At 42.5% G+C, this 13,155-nt stretch overlaps 1 protein-coding gene across 4 annotated transcripts in view; it reads right to left on the bottom strand.

Annotated features, from left to right (window-relative positions):
- Positions 1 to 13,155, bottom strand: part of sned1 (sushi, nidogen and EGF-like domains 1) — a 28,192-nt gene that overhangs the window by 2,692 nt on the left and 12,345 nt on the right. For 2 of the 4 annotated variants that reach the window (XM_062395061.1, XM_062395060.1), the window contains exons 9-28: positions 12,925 to 12,972; positions 12,714 to 12,821; positions 11,162 to 11,254; positions 10,869 to 11,003; positions 10,493 to 10,612; positions 10,074 to 10,190; positions 8,474 to 8,617; positions 7,884 to 8,057; positions 7,668 to 7,781; positions 6,868 to 6,981; positions 6,659 to 6,772; positions 6,411 to 6,527; positions 5,992 to 6,282; positions 5,720 to 5,903; positions 5,400 to 5,512; positions 4,369 to 4,647; positions 4,064 to 4,205; positions 3,897 to 3,979; positions 2,966 to 3,064; positions 1,896 to 2,012 (exon numbers count right to left, since the gene is read on the bottom strand). In XM_062395061.1, the coding sequence (XP_062251045.1) occupies positions 1,896 to 2,012; positions 2,966 to 3,064; positions 3,897 to 3,979; positions 4,064 to 4,205; positions 4,369 to 4,647; positions 5,400 to 5,512; positions 5,720 to 5,903; positions 5,992 to 6,282; positions 6,411 to 6,527; positions 6,659 to 6,772; positions 6,868 to 6,981; positions 7,668 to 7,781; positions 7,884 to 8,057; positions 8,474 to 8,617; positions 10,074 to 10,190; positions 10,493 to 10,612; positions 10,869 to 11,003; positions 11,162 to 11,254; positions 12,714 to 12,821; positions 12,925 to 12,972 (2,706 nt within the window). The remainder of the gene's footprint in view (positions 1 to 1,895; positions 2,013 to 2,965; positions 3,065 to 3,896; positions 3,980 to 4,063; positions 4,206 to 4,368; positions 4,648 to 5,399; positions 5,513 to 5,719; positions 5,904 to 5,991; positions 6,283 to 6,410; positions 6,528 to 6,658; positions 6,773 to 6,867; positions 6,982 to 7,667; positions 7,782 to 7,883; positions 8,058 to 8,473; positions 8,618 to 10,073; positions 10,191 to 10,492; positions 10,613 to 10,868; positions 11,004 to 11,161; positions 11,255 to 12,713; positions 12,822 to 12,924; positions 12,973 to 13,155) is intronic. The other 2 variants (XM_062395062.1, XM_062395063.1) reach the window with 2 other exon arrangements.

Genomic DNA, 13,155 nt, shown 5'->3' on the forward strand with positions numbered 1-13,155 from the left:
ATTGGAATATTTTCCTGTGACAGAAGAGAGATACCAAAGATGAAGTGGCCTGAGATCAGAGAGGGATATTGTCCATAGATGATATACTGCTGCCTCACTCAAAGTGCCAAACACTCAAAGGAAACACTGAAAAGCGGCAAGGCACAAATAATATGGCGCTTTGTGCCTTCGCTGACACTGTATTCATGTTGTACATTCATGCCCTTGAGCCTTAAAGTTAACCAAGCCATTGATAAAGGTCACAGGGGTCAATCGTCAGTGGAGTGTGTTTCCTGCATATATGATCTCTATACATAGCTCAGAGCTCTGTGACAGTTAACACGATGACATTCAAATCTAACACACATTACACTTCAAGTTCACACCCCGAGATGCTCCACTTACACTGAGAAGAAGCAGAAACACAACCCTCGGGAACACAAAGAGGGGACTGTAAATCCTGCACTGACACTCAGGACTGGGGTCAGACATCTTTCCCCAGAACCTCTTTTGTTCACCTATCCCTGTTGCATGAATGCTGCCAGTTTATGTAATGCTTTAAGCTGTGGGCTTGTTTTCACGTGAACTAGCATTAAATTATCCATAAATTTTCCGCATCATTTATCCAGTCCAGGGTAATGGAGGCCTCGCACCGATGCTAGCTCGAGTTTCCAATTCAGCTAAACATTTGTTTGGACTAGGGGAGGAAAATCCCACATGGAGAACATGCAAACTCCACATAAACACTTCGGAGCCTCCTGAACCACAGTGCAGCAACATCAAGACACCGAGTCTCTTTCTTGTGACTGGGCCACTATGGTAAATGAATGGTAAATGGTCTGAATTGATACAATACTTTTCTAGTCTTGATGATCACTCAAAGCAGCTTACTGTACAGTTTTGGTCATTCATATACATTCCAACAGTGAATCGAGTGAGAAAACATTTGGGGTTTAGCCTTTTGCTCAGGGACACCTCAGCAAGTGGAATGGAGGACCCGGAGTTTGAACCAACAACGTTTTTGGATAGTGAAGCTACCCGCTCTATTCTGATTTGGAAAGGAGCTTCTACTCACACTAGCGTGCTTGGCTCTTGAGAATGACTCATTGCTCATTGGTTCACCACTTTGGTCCAAATAATAATATGCCAGTGACTGTCTGATGGACTGATATGACATCTTGTGCCCACATTCATGGTCCCCAGAGGATGGTGATTTGAAATATGTGAATATCATGTTCTGAGTCTCTGGCGTCAGAGGAACACACGTGGCACCAGTGGTTGACATTTGTGGGTTTGACTGAAATGCCTTGACAACTATAGGGTGGATGGCCAATACATTTTGTGTAGATATTTGTGATCCTATGACTTTTCATGTAGCACCTGCATCAGATGAAAAGTATTTTTTTTCAATACTATGGTTTGTTACCCATTACCTGCAAAACTAACAACACAGTCATCAGTCTGATGTTAATGCTGCTGTTAGTATTTACAGCACTGTGGCTAAGTACTGTATAGTCATACTGGAAGCATGACACAGGTTTCCAAGTCTTGTTAAGACATACAAGACTATTATTTCAAAAACATGTGGGTGCCCTGCCTCGCAGCCAACACCAGATGGAAAAGCTCAAGCCCCCTGCTACACCACAAAGAAAAATTAGAGAAAGATAATCCATGGAGTTTATTATGTTACTGACTTCACTAATCAACTTGTAGAGCTAGTGTTTAGGACAAAAATCAGTGTTAATAAAGAAAACCCTTAAAAACATTAACAGGATGAGCGACTACCCATGCTCACTCACTTGCCAAGCAGCAGCCTGTGTGTGTGTGTGTGTGTGTGTGGAGGGGGGGGGGGGGGTTGTGTGTGTGTGAGTGTGTGTGTGTGTGTGTGTGTGTGGAGAGGAAGCACATAAACTTACACAGTTCACACTGTTTGCCCTTGAACCCCACTGCACAGTCGCAGATGAAGGAGTCTCCTCCACTCACACATGTACCCCCATTCTGACAGGGCAGACTGCGACAGTCCTGGGGCGACTCTAAAAGACAACAGCTGCCATTAACATCCACACAACAGAAAGGGAAAGGGTCTCAGGTTTCAGGCCCACCACTCCACATTATCTACAGCTGATACTGCATGTTGATGGTCTCTATCTTTATCACCACTTCCTCTCTTTTTACTCATCTACCTTCCAGAAATTTACATTTGTATCTCTTTCAAGGTTTCCTCTCTGGCAAATCATTCCACATCACTGTACTCAGAAAACACAACACCATGTTTACCAGAACAGCAATATTCAGACTATTGACTTTAATCAGAATTAGATTCAATGATGATGTTTACATGAGTTACTAATAGAATATTCCATTCGTATATCCGTTTACATATCACATAGAATATACATGTGGAGGTCACAAATATATTATAATGTGATTAAGAGTGTGTCCACATAAAGGAACTTTAAGCTAGGATACTTCACATGTTTTAAAGGTAACACATACTTTTTTTGAAATCCTATTCTTGGCCCGATAGCAATCAACAGATAAAGTCATCGGAAAAGAAAATGTAAAAAAGCGGGTGTGTGGCACAACGTGGCCAATTGTTTCACTTGGACCTTATCAAATGACTGGTGCACGAGTCTTCAGACGAAGAGACATACACCAAAAGTCGGATTTTAGTGTGCGTTCATTTGGGCAAAGTTTTGACCAGAGGGTTAAACGAGGGGGGTGGGTGGGACTTAATCCCTAGCTTTAATTCAATCATTGTTTGTTCTATTTATGCCATTATTCAGATTAAGGTAATCAGAAAATTCTTATCTGTTTTTTGTCTTATCTGGTTAATATCATAATATAACTGTAAATGTAAACATAGTCACTGACAAATAACAAACAAAGTTGTCTCTTTCCAAAAGGACACTGCTCTCACATGTGTGACACCTCAGCTGGGATCAGTTACAGCGACATCCGCTGGTACAAACAGCAAAACACCTACCAGGCTTCCTTCTTAAACCTTCTTCTTGAATCTCTAGTGCAAGGCTGATTTTGTTTGTTGTTTCTTCCATCTTCTCTAATCTAATCGGAGGGTCAGGCTCTGCAAAGCAAAACATTTTCTGTCATGAATCAATGTAAAAGAAGACTAAATGAATGACAGTCTGCAGTCTGCTTCCTGCTACACTGGGAAGTTGTACTAAATGGGACACTTTAAACATGTTGTGTACATTCCTCAGCCTGGAGCACAGAAACACAACATTGCTGATTTGACAATATGAATAAAATCATATTATGACATCATGGGTGTAACACTGAGAAAAAAAAGGGCAGAACATTTCTAGAAAGGAAGCGATCCTCCCTGGAGCACAGGATGACATCTGTAAAACAGATTTCTGTTTAGACCATCGGCTATAATGCTCTGCACTGTGGTGCACTAACTTAAACAAGTGAAAAACATTACTTAAAACTATCGTCTAAGAACTAAAAGAAGAAGATTATTCCTGAAAGTCATTGTTGTCTGACTTATCTGTCTTTGTCGAGAGCTGCAAGATAAAGTTGACACCATGTGCAAGATTAATCTGGGATAGCAGAGAGACCAGTTTACATGAGAGGACCACCCATATTTCATTCAGACATGCCTTGGTTAGGAACATATGCTTATGCAGTATGACTTAAGTTAATATAAGCCAATAAGAATATTCCTTTATGTTTGTCCATCCTGAACACATTAGAACAGATTTAATTTTGTGTCATGTTGGTTTAATAAGTGTCCTCTTGGCAAGAGTCCTAAGTCCTGTATTAGTTACTTATGTCAAACAAGAGTGATTAACTGCATAAATCACATTGAATGTTTTGGAAAAGGTGTCAAACGTTGGTAAAGTGGTGACTCATGACTTAATGTTTATCACGCGTCTCCTACGACTCGTACTTACTATTACGATGTCGAATGGCTTTTCGAGGTAAGTGAGTCAACTTGGCCGTTATCTTTCCTCTCCTGTCAATGAGCTCTGTGTATCTGCAACACAGAGACAAATCATATCAGCAGCAATATAACAGTATAATGTTTTTAATGGCTGTTTGTTCATCATCACAATCATACCTGGGAATTTCCTCAGAGTTCTCCGTCACTGCCGCACCTCCCAGGTCCTGAGGCTGTGATGGGGGAGGTGTGCGTCCCACCTGCGTTCCCTGACCAGTCGCCGCTGGCCTCTCTCTCCTTGGTGATCTCCCCTCCATTGGCACTGCCCCACAGGAAATGAGCACAGAATTTGACTTGAAAGGCACCCAGTTATAAAGAGATTCATTAAAAGCAGATGTTAGATTTGGGCAGAAAAAGGAATCTAACTAATGGGACATTTTATTGTATATGGATGCAGGAGATAGGAAGCTCTTGCAGACACTCACAGGTAGTGAAGGCCAAGTGCTGAGGAAAGCTGTGGATCTGCTGCTGCCCCGTGCTTTTGACGGATGTGAGAGCCAGATAGTATTGCTGTCCTGGCGTCAGCTCACGGAGGGTATACGATCCTAACTTCCCGTTGGGCAGGAAGCGACTCCTGGTATTCAACCCTCGGGTCACGTTGACCACAAAGCCATCTGGGACACTTCTCGGGTGGCGGCTCCAGGTGATCAGCGCGGAGTTTGTGGTCACATGTGACAGGGAGAGGTTCTGTGGGGGGAGAGGCCCTGAGGGAAACACATGGTCAGACTGTTAAACAGATACCATTGTTTGTTACTTCATTTTGTGTTGTCATTTTGTTTGTAGTGGTGTAAAATTATGTTAACTAAATATGTGAACTGCTGCCAATTCACAAGATAACCAATCATAGAACTAATCAACATGCCTATCACTACTGGTTATAAAAATGGATACAACTCTCTGTGCTTAAAGAATGAATAAATGCATTTATTATTTTATTCAACCGTCATTCACCAGAAGGAGCTTAGCTCATGTGAGCTTAAGAGACATTACTTACATTACAATACAGGAAAAGAGAAAAGCAAGTTAAAGCAGGCGACATATGATATCATAGCTGTGGATCCAACCCAGAAACTAATGCACGGCCGATAGTCTTCAGGCTGAAAATCTGAGCTCGATTTAACACTTTGTATGTAAACATTCACTGTAATCCAGTCTGTCGTGTGAAACAGGCTGGATTGTCTGGTAGACATTTTCAGGAAAAGCTTAACTTGAAGAAGAACTAGAAGTACATGCTAGACTATGGAATAATTTTTTTTTTTTAATTCTCAATCCTTTTCAAAGTTTTGACGAATGTTATTATTTTTTCCAAAAAAGAATGTAGAATAAGTTTAAATAGTAAAAGAGAAAAATCCGACGAACATGACTGAGCAGCCAGCAGCTGTATCGTTCAAATCCCTTCAATGTAATAAGACATAATACATCGTTGCACTAACAGCTAAGTAGTGAAGTAACCTACTGCTCCAGAACTGCAGTGGTCCAACTGAGAGGCTGGTGGAGGGAAACTCATCTGGTCTGATTCCACTTTGAGTCAACACGTCCACTGTGTACATCTGACCAGGAAGTAGCGAACTGAGAAACGCACAAAGGTAAATGCACTCCAGTCAAACAAGCATGGCACCTTGGTCAGCAGTGGTTAAACAGCGCCCTCTGGTGGTTGAAAGGTATATTACCCAAAGCCCTTCAAAGTGCACAACATCGCCACTTAGTGGACAAGTAATGCTGGAGGGCATTACACAGTTGTCTGTGTTCTTTTGAAGCATTATGTGTGATGCTGACCTGAAGCTGTACTCAGTGGTGCTGGTGTTGAGCACTGCAGTGCGTGCCTCGCTTCCATCGGAGGGCAGCAGAGACACGTGCACCCTGCTGACCGCTGCATGACGAGCCGCCTGAACCAGCCAACGCAGCCACACCTGAGATGAGGACACGTTCACCAGCTGCAGCTCCTCCACCCGCCGAGGTCCTGCACACAAACACACAAGGAAATGTAATCAACCTTACGGACATTTGGTTACACGTGTTGCTACGGATGCATTTAGGAATATGCTCACTGGTGCGTATCAGTGCGGTGGCAGGCTGACTGGAGTCTTTTCTGTTGGTGCTGCGTTTGATGGAGAAGGTGGAGATGTTGTAGAGCAGGCCGGGCACCAGGCCCCGCATGACGTGGGTGGACTGATGCCTGTCCAGGTAATCTGTTTTGGGGTCACCCCCTCGCCCCAGTGGAGCGTAGGTGACAGCGAATCCGCTGATCAGGCTGTGCGAGGGCTCCGGCTCGTCCCAGCGCAGCTCCACCTCGCTCTCTTCCACGCGCAGCACATGAAGCCCAGAGGGAGGCAACAGGTCTGGGAACATTGGCAACCTTACATGTCTGATCCATACACTGAATAATTACAGAGTTGTCTTAGAAATACACAGCAGACAAGCCGATCAAGCTGGACACGGATGCAGTGGGGTGTGACTCTCAACTGACCTTTCTCACAGTCTTTGCCTGTGTATCCTGTTTTGCAGACACAGTAGTAGTTTCCTCTCCTGTCAGTCCTGCAGACGCCACGGTTTCCACAAAGCTGCAGTACACATGGATCTTCCACTGGGGGGTGACAGAGATAGACAGTGGATACAATGCGGCTCATGCGTGACTGTTTGCACTTCTTTAAGTTTGTGTTAATGATCTATTAACATCAACAAAACAGACTTGTGAGTCAGTCCAAGGCCACTTACACATCTGGCACTGGTCCCCAAAAAAACCTCCTTTGCACACGCACACATAATGCCGCCTGTAGCCCCGACACACTCCTCCATTCAGGCAGGGGTTGGATTCACACGCATCCTGCTCTGCACACACATATTTACAGTAGAACATGATTGCTGTCCTCTACAATCTGTGTGTTAAAATATAGGAGCTGTAGCAGGTTGAGTAAACACTGTACCTATTTCACAGTTCTGGCCTTGGAAACCTTGTGGACAGTGGCACAAGTAGGATCCAGGCTGGTCCTCGCAAGTCCCCCCGTGCTTACAGGGTTCAGACAGGCATGTGTGTGTCTCTTAAGGGGGATGAAACACACATATACACCGGTACTATAATCAATACGTGAGCAGATACATTGAACTTTTTCAGCATTATTAGAAGTTCCTCAATTGGTCCAGAACGCAGCTGCCCTGTCACCCGTGTCCTTTAACAACTACACTGGCTCCCTGTCAAACATCCCCTCATGCATGTAACTTGACATGCCTACTTGTCCTTTCTGCCACGAAAGAACAACACAACAGAATTGTCTGATATGAGACATGTATTCAATTTGCTAAAATTAATCTTAATTGACCCGTCTCAGAATTGCATTATGTAATATCTGACCTCTACCCATGGAGTATTTGACATATTGGTTTAGAGGTCAAATTGATGTATATCAGATATGGACTCCATTGCTTTATTGTTTGGGACCAAGATAAGCCAATATACTATGGAAGGCACCTCCTAGACAAAAAATATTTGAATATATATATACTTTCTATATACTTTCTTCCCACTTACAGATCCTACCTAAAACCCCAAATTTAGACCTGCTTATTATGTTTTACCATGCTTTTTTTTAGTTTTTACTATTATAATCCAAGTATTTTTTTATTGACATCCTAATATTTTTTAGATTTTCGTTACATCTGTACGGTTTCTTCTAAATAGCATGTATTATTTCATTGTTATTATTAGCAGAGTTTGATTAGGCTGTACCTGTTTCACAGCGGTTTCCACTGAAGCCATCCTTACACACACACTGGTAGGATCCAACCTGGTTTTGACACGTACCACCATTAAGGCAAGGCTGTAATAGACACTCGTTGATCTCTGCAATGATAGGAAATAGTGTACGCGTGTAAACTGTGGAAGAAATAGGAATCTTGTTGTGTAGGATGTTTGTTCGGAGTGTGTGTTTGTTTCTGTACAAACCCTCACAAACTGGTGGCTGGCTCCAGTCTCCCTGAATACCACAGATGCTCTGGGTGGCTCTGGGCACAGACATGAAGCCTGAGTGGCAAATATACACGGCCATGGAGCCCGGTGTTGTCGAGGAGAACTGGACCTCGGCGTGCTTGACTTGCAGTGGCGGCCCACAGCTCAGCTCTGAAATGAATCCCAACAGGCCGATAAGGTCGGCCCGGCTGCACAGTAACACTAGCTACCCCCAAACAATGGGGCTAAAAGGAGCTCATTCAGGACATATTACTGGAAACAGAGGGGTTTTACATACACACACACACTTTGAGGTTTTGTCCTCCTAAATTTACACCCCAGCATGCAGCATCAGGTCCATCAGCTCTGGCTTTATATAGTTTATGCAGCCATTCTATATCTGTATATGTGGGGCCTCCGGTGCAGCAACACAGCTAAGATTAACTTCAGATGGAAAACGAGTATCTCTACACACAGCTCAGGATATCCCCTGTTTGTGCCAATCTATTAAAAGTCAAAGTCGTGCAAAGTTTGGCATCAGAGTGAGACTTGGGACATTATTTTGCAGTGACACACAGTCTCCTTACCTGCAGAGGTTTGCACTGAGCTCCTGTTTATGTCACAGTGTCTGCCACTGAAGGCCTCGGTGCATTCACATTTATACTTTCCAATGTAGTGAAAACACGTCCCGCCATTTAGACAGGGGGTGGAGGCACAGGGGTCTGGCTTCCCTGAAAGAAAGCATACACACTCAGAATTAATGATAACAATAGAGAAAATATTAACGTCATGTGTAAAGCATGTCAAGATGCAGTCCAATAAAAATGTATTGAAAAAAAATATTATCATAACACAGTTTGCTGTTGTACGATCCAGGGGAGGGTACTCCACAGTTTAAAGGTCATGAAACAGGACTCTAAGAACAAGTAGTTCTCAAACAGAAGGCAGTGTAACATCGTGCTGGAAAATAAAATAAAAGGTGGTCACTTATATAGGAAGCTGCTGGGTTATTCAGGCTTGATAAACAAGTAAAGGGATTTTTCTTAGGAATAATTTTCTAAAGATACACGTCACCAGGGTAGTGTTGTGTTTGTTTCAAAATTTGCAGTAAAATTTTGTAAAATTGAGAATTCTGTAAACATTTTCAAGTTTTGGTGATGTTCCTAAGATGAAGATAAATATTATAAGAAACTTTCATCTACAACCTCTCCCAGAGAGGGATGGTAACCATAAATACTTGAATACCAGTTTTAAATTCTTCAAACCATCAACATCATGATCAACATCTGAGCTTATCATAGTGTTGCATCATGCTTGGTGTTTTCCCTACTGCTGCTCACTGCAGAACAACAACATCTACCTGAGGCTTTTATGCTGGTGGAAACAAGTGGGAGTCATGGTGGAAAGGATTTACTGTCCAAATCCTGGCTTCATTTCATGAGGGAGGATGACGCGGTGCGACCTGAATGGTCATTTCAAGTCAGGGTGGAAACATCTTTCCACACAACATGGGCTTGAATTCCTGAAATGCCATGTATTTGACACACACACACACACGAGTGCCACTGCTTCACAACCAAGCAGCACGTAAGGCTTCTAGTAAGGTATTTTCAATATAGATATAATACATATTTTTGGGACCAGTACAATGTGTTTGAACAAGTCTCATTTATTCAATAACCAAAAATGTCCAGGTAGTGCAACCAAATATTTGTAAAGATATATACATTTTCCTTCAATTTATTCTTAGTGAAATCTTTGCCAAACACCCCTTAGAGTGTCTACACTGCCAAATCCATTATTGGTTTCTTCTTGTATTTACAATAATTTAAGGTTTTTGTATTCTATTGGCTAGGTATTGAGTATCTAAAACATCCAATTTACATTTAAGAATGGAAAATAATTTTATAAAACCCTTAAACCTTACATTATATTAATCATTTGCCATTAACTAAAATGGTTTTCCTGAATAAAGTTATATATGTTGGGGATAGATTAAATTACTTTAAAATGGAAACTTTGAAACATTGGCCTCTCTTCTATTCCCACCCTACTACCTTAATACATCTGTGACTGGTTTCGTGGGGCAGACAGAGTCTCTGAAACTCGGGTTGTTACTGTGCATTCTAACATAGAAATGCAAAAGATTTAAACCAGTTTTGCAAGAAATTCGAGGCTGGCACTCACCCACTTCACAGTGTTTCCCAGTGAATCTGTAGGGACACACACATCTGTAGCTTCCCGCCTCTTCCTTACAGGAGCCACCGTTGCGGCAGGGACCAGAAGCACAAGTGTTGAGTCTAACTGGAAAGAGACAAGAGAAACCTTGAAGCAAAGAACACATAGTCTTTTAATCATACAAAATAATTCAATAACAGTTACGGTCATACTTGAGGAAAAAAAACTTGTGTAAAAAAAGTGCAAGTTATCATAAGCCTTTTAGCTGTTGTACTATTGCAGTTGTAGCATTTCAATATAAACAGCATAACTAGTATTACCATGTATCCTGTTATGACTAACAAGTCTGAGGGATGATTTGATCATGATGCTTCATAGGCTCATGTGAGCGTGGTCTTCTTGTGTTTGTATTAATATTATAATACTACCTTTCTCACAGTGTTTCCCCCAGTAGCCGTATTTGCATTCGCAGGTGTAGCCCCCGTCCCGCTCGTAACAGTAACCCCCATTCAGACATGGAGAGGAGTCGCAGACCGATCGGGGCTGTACTGAAAAACACATACCGAGACTTGACTATGTTCCATTGGTTCACCTCCTTAATTTAACTTAATTTAGCCTTTAAAAAACACATTTGTCCTCACTTTATGATTCGATGCAGTACAAATCTCATCATAAAAACATGAACATTTATTTTTGGTTGAAAAAATGACACTTGTCCAGACCTTGTGTTTGTTGCTACAGTAACCAGCTGCTCATGCAATGACACATAGCTGCTGTTGTTGGGTTGGTGACTGAGGGTCTTACCATAGGGATCGAAGTCCTTGAGATCTAGCTCTGCTACACTTGTCTGACACGTGCACAGGTATGCTCCCCCGAACTCCAAGCAAGGGCCTCCATCAGGGCACAGCCTGCCATGACTGCATGGCGTTTGGGTAACTTCTGGGTGGAAGGGATTGTTAGGTGGTTTCACATATTTTGGAAAATGAACAACTTCTCATTGGAGACATTCGCAAAAGTTTTGCTTATCCAGTTTTTTTCCCCATATTCATCAAAGCTTTTGTCAGACACCTGATAGGAGTATTGCATATTATACCCACCGAACTGACAGTAGAGTCCTGTGTAGCCTGAAGGGCATTCACATGTCCCATTGATGTCCACACAGACACCCCCATTCTCGCAAAGACATTCCTCTGCAGACACAAAGAGAGAGAGAGAGAGAGAGAGAGAGAGAGAGAGAGAGAGAGAGAGAGAGAGGGAGAGAGAGCAAGTGTCAGAGTGTGTTTGAGGATGAGAGAGAAGCTCAGAGTTGAAAGAAAGTACTCTAATTAAGTTTTCAGGAGTGTAAACATAGGGAAAAGCTAGAAATAGTAAACATTGTCTAACATATGCTGAGCCAATGCCTTTCATCAGCTGTACTGTAAATAATATATTGATTTACTGTCATTTCTCTTTCCCTAATCTTTTCCCCCCCAAAAGTTCAGAGGAACAGACGATTACGAGTCAGCATGCCACACATCCGCTCCTTACAAATTGTGAGAATGTTTTTATTTTTCCCCTCTTTCCTAATTGCAGCAGCGGATCAAAGGAAGTGGCCATATCGCAGCTAAACGGCTCCTCTTTGAAGTCGCGGGAGCTCGGTGGAGGGTTTTATTTTTCTGATGATATGGAGCATATTTTGTGACCAAAACGTATGGCCCCCGAGGGCAATTAATGGATTGTTAATTTGCAAGAGCCACTTTCATTGGCCACCTGTGCGGCCGGGGCCCTTTGATCTGGGAGCCCTGATTAGGCATTTCTGAGTCCCGCTACTTTCTCTTCCTCGGAGTATCATGCTCCTTTTTCCACTGTGCCTTCCAAGTGAGCCAGGCAGGAAAGTATTTGGGAGATTTAAGAGAGCCTATATAAGCACTGATAGTTATTTCAGCTCAGGGGTGAGAAGTAGCGTGCATTTGCAATAGCTCAAATACTATTTAAGAGCTTTTTGGTGAAAAAAATAAAAAAGACAGGCACTAACTGTTATCGCAAAGTGACAGTAAACTCCCATGGGAGCACAACTTGGCTTTAAGGGGAACACTTGTTATTTCCTAGAAGAAATACATTGTGATGCAGAGATTATACATAACACCAGATGACTTATTAATGTGCATTCGAAAAGGAAGGTATGAAACATTAGCTGAGGAGCATTCAAACATATTTTGTGTTCAAATTGCCCTATGGTTATGCAAGCAGCAGCTGTGCTTGAAAATATAGCGTGGTGCAGTGGCCAACTTCCAGAGAAACAAGTAGCGGTGTGGAAGCATGCATATTTCAACAGGTCTGTCTGAAGAAATGACCTGCATACCAAAGAGCAGCTTTGACTCGTAAAGAAGCTGTTTTAAGTCTAGACAAAGCACTTCCTCTTGTTGGTAAACTAATAAAATGCGCTATAAAACAATTATTCACAACATCAAGCGACTGGGTCCCGTAGTAAACATTGGGCGAGGCCGTGTCAGTTTTGATAATTACAATAATCCATCATCACAGCAGCCTCTTCCAGGGCACAGCTCCAAATTCCTGTGGGATAGCACAGCTCCTCTTCAAATACCCCAGTCTGCTGTCTACCTGCCCAGCTGCCTGCAGTGAGTGTCGGCCTGGCCAAGTGCACAATACCTTCACACTTGTCCCCGTAGAAGCCCGGAGCGCATGTACAGTTGTAGACCCCGGAGCTAGTGTGTTCACAAATCTGGTGCTTGTTGCATTCATCGTCTCCGCACAAAGCTGCAGGTGAAACAAAACAAAACATGGCAGGATGTGGTATGAGAACAAAAGTGAACGTGAGAAATTCTGGCAAAGTTTTTGCTGTAGCTGTGCTTGCCTTTACCTGTTTGGTTTTCTGCCTCAGTTGAATTAACCTGAAGTGCTACCAGTTCTGAGAAAGAAATATAGGAAAGTGGTTTGATGGTTGGATTCATGGAAATAACCATAAAACATTTTAATTTTCCCAACTTACCTCTGGTGGTATTTAACCATGCAGACAACTGTCTCTGAGATATATGCGGCCACCACAATACAATGGAGGTGATTACGATTAGAATACTTTTAGAATTTTAGA

The sequence above is a fragment of the Platichthys flesus genome, chromosome 9 (genome assembly GCF_949316205.1).
Source record: "Platichthys flesus chromosome 9, fPlaFle2.1, whole genome shotgun sequence".
NCBI lineage: Eukaryota > Metazoa > Chordata > Actinopteri > Pleuronectiformes > Pleuronectidae > Platichthys > Platichthys flesus.